Source organism: Fukomys damarensis, unplaced genomic scaffold, assembly GCF_012274545.1.
Source record: "Fukomys damarensis isolate Sample0158 unplaced genomic scaffold, DMR_v1.0_HiC HiC_scaffold_3, whole genome shotgun sequence".
NCBI lineage: Eukaryota > Metazoa > Chordata > Mammalia > Rodentia > Bathyergidae > Fukomys > Fukomys damarensis.
Genome location: NW_022900915.1, coordinates 48186346 through 48189188, shown reverse-complemented (window position 1 = coordinate 48189188; position 2843 = coordinate 48186346). Strand labels below are relative to the sequence as shown.

At 57.5% G+C, this 2843-nt stretch overlaps 1 protein-coding gene across 1 annotated transcript in view; it reads right to left on the bottom strand.

Moving 5' to 3' along the window:
- Positions 1-2170: 2170 nt before the first annotated feature.
- Gjc2 (gap junction protein gamma 2) overlaps positions 2171-2843 on the bottom strand; it is a 5328-nt gene continuing 4655 nt past the window's right edge. Inside the window, exon 4 of the mRNA XM_033766054.1 lies at positions 2171-2202. Within this exon, the coding sequence (XP_033621945.1) occupies positions 2171-2202 (32 nt within the window). The remainder of the gene's footprint in view (positions 2203-2843) is intronic.

Sequence of the window (2843 nt, the reverse complement as noted above, 5' to 3'; positions counted from 1 at the left end):
AAAGAGGGTTGCATGTGTGGCTCCCTGGCTATGACCAGATTCCAGGACCTGCCTGGGCCCTCTAGGCTCCTCTGGGCTCCTCCCAGGCCTCTCAAGTTCTTCAACCTCTCTGGACGCCTCCTGTTGGTCTGGCCTACTTTTGGGCAGAGCCTGGACTGAGGGAGGCCAGGAGCCCCCAAAGGTCCTTAACCCTTGGTGCCCCTCCTTCCAAGCAATTCCCAGCCAGTGCTGGAATGTGCGGTCCTGGCAGGCTGCCCCTTCCTCTCTGTGGACCTGAGGGCGATCGCTTGCCTTCCACAGGGCAGGGTCTTATTTTTTTCCAGTGTCTGATCAGCCCAGCCCTGGCCAGAGGAGAATCTGGCTTCTCACCCCACAACCCCGCATACCATCCTGCAGGAAGGACAGGTAACCAACCCCCGTGGAGGAGATGCTGATAGGCTCAAGTGGAAGGAAATGGAACTCACCCCCACCCCAACCTGTCAGTGGCTCCCCTCCAGGAAGATATCCGGGATCTCCTGTGGCAGCCTCGCCAGCACCCTACCCAGTGGCCTTTTATCCACCAGCACAAAGCTTGGGGCCTGAGTCACTGCCCCCATGAGGGAGGAGACTGTAGCCTGGCCTCTGCAGGCTACAAGGGACCTACAGCAACTCCCTACAAGGCCCTGGGCCCAGCAGCCGTCAGGAAGGACCAAGAGGATGGAAATGAACTGTCTGGGGGTCCCAACCCCACCTCCCAGGGTTTGTTTCCTGTTTTTCTCTCCTAGGGGTTTCCTCCCTTTTCTGGGACATCTTTGAATGTGGCTCCTCCACCCCAGCCCTCTGCAAACTCTCATGAGCAGTGGCCAGTTGGCAGAGGCCTTGGAATGGAGCTGAGACAAGGCCATGGACGGGGACCCCACCAGCCTGGCTGGCTGATGGCAGTCAGGCAGATTCAGATCCTGTGTGCTGGTCTCTCCCTGTCCCCTGTGCCAACCATCCAACATCTGGGGCTTCCAGAAAAGGAGCCATTCTGACTCTATGCATACCAGGGCCACAAGCACCACCCAGATAACTGAGCAAACCTTGCTGTGTAGCTCACAGTGATGTACTGTGGACTCCTTAAAGTGCTAAAAGGGAGCCACTCCAAGCTCCCAGTGCTAAGATAAGAATTTGTAAGGAGGAGATGGAATGCCTGGTTTACTATCAGTATAGACACCTCCCCAGTCATCACAATGTACCTTATGAATACCTATAATTATATTTCAATTAAAAATAATTTTTAAAACATCATTCTGGGTGTGTCTAGGAGTGCTTCACCATGGGATTGGCATTTGAATCCTGAGGAAATGCCAAGGTGGGCCTCATCCAATCAGGGGAAGGCCTGAGGAGAACAAACAGGTGCTTGGTTGCCAGGTATGGCTGGTCACCAGGCCCATGCCACAGGAACCCTGCCTAGCCCAGGGAGAGCTTTTCCGGCCTCAGAGCTTCAGACCCAGATGGCAGAGCTCTTCCCTGGCAGGCACTGGTCATGGTGACAGTCGAGGAGACAGCCATTCTGGCTCCAGATCCGCCCTCATTCTGAGGCTGCCCTTCCCTCACTGCTGTCTCTGGCTTCCAGGGCCAAGGGTTAGAGAGGCTTGCAGTTGGCATTCCACGGGGTCAGACTGAGGAGAGACTTGGGGCTTCACTGCACCTGGCCCAGAGCCATGTGGGAAGAGCTTGCAGCCAGGGAGTCACCTGGAGCCTTCACCAGGGTGGCCACTGGCAGTGAATGATGGTCTGCCCCAAGCCTGCTCCCATGTCCCTCACAAAAGCCACTGCAACCATCCCTGCCAGCAGCTCTGTACCTCCAGGTACCTCTGCCCCTGAGCTTCAGGCTAACCTTATGCCTTGCTGGTCTTTGTCACCTGACATCTGTGCACCCCAGACAGAATGCTGCCTGGCACTGAGTGGCACCATCGAGTCTGGGGACCTTCGAGGATGCTGTCTCTGGTCCGTTTCCTGCCTGTCCCTGAGGAGAGTGCTCCTCTCCAACAGTCTGGGGGCCAGAAGTGGACACTTCACATGTGCTTGTTCACATGTATGCATGGCAAGCACACAGGCACACACTATCACATGTAGGCATGGAGCTCACATGTTCAGACATGACCCATGTACATAACGTGTGTAAATGAAGTCAAGCTTTATTTGTCTAAAGCTCATCTCCCTTCTCTGAAGCTAGCTCTGAATCGGGAAGAGCCAGAAGTCATGGGCAGCCTCCAGAACCCTGGCCCTGCATGGCCAAAGCCACAGACAGTAACCACCACAGTGCCTGCCCACACAACAAGGCACACGGATGTCCCAGCAGAAGGGGTAAGCAAAGAAGGTGCGGTCTTGTCCAGCCCTGGCTCCTTGAGTGTTTGCCCAGAACTGGCTGTAGAGCAGGACTGGGTGAAGAGGCTTCCACCTAGACCGGCAGGCCTGGGCTTCCCTTTCCTGGCTGGGAAGACTGGGATCGCCCCAGCGGTAGAGGAACAAGGGTTGGGGGCACGGGGGGCTGCCGAGGAGCTCAGTTAGTACTACAGGGAGCAAGGAAAGCACAGTCCCTCGCTCATGTCCAGACCAGCACCAGTGTACCACCTGGGGAGCTACAGGGAGGCCGGGCCTGAAAATCCGCGGACCCATCCCGGCTCCGGGCCTTCCTGGAGGGGGCGCTGGTCAGCCCTGGGCCCCTGCTCTGCACAGCTCTGGGGATCATGGCAGGAACACAGGCAGCCCGTGCCACGCTTAGATCCACACGGTGGTCTTGCCGTCCCTGCTGCCTGTGCTGCCCTGCTCCGAATCCGTCCTGGGCTTCCGGCCACGCTCGGCCGCGGTGCCCCCGG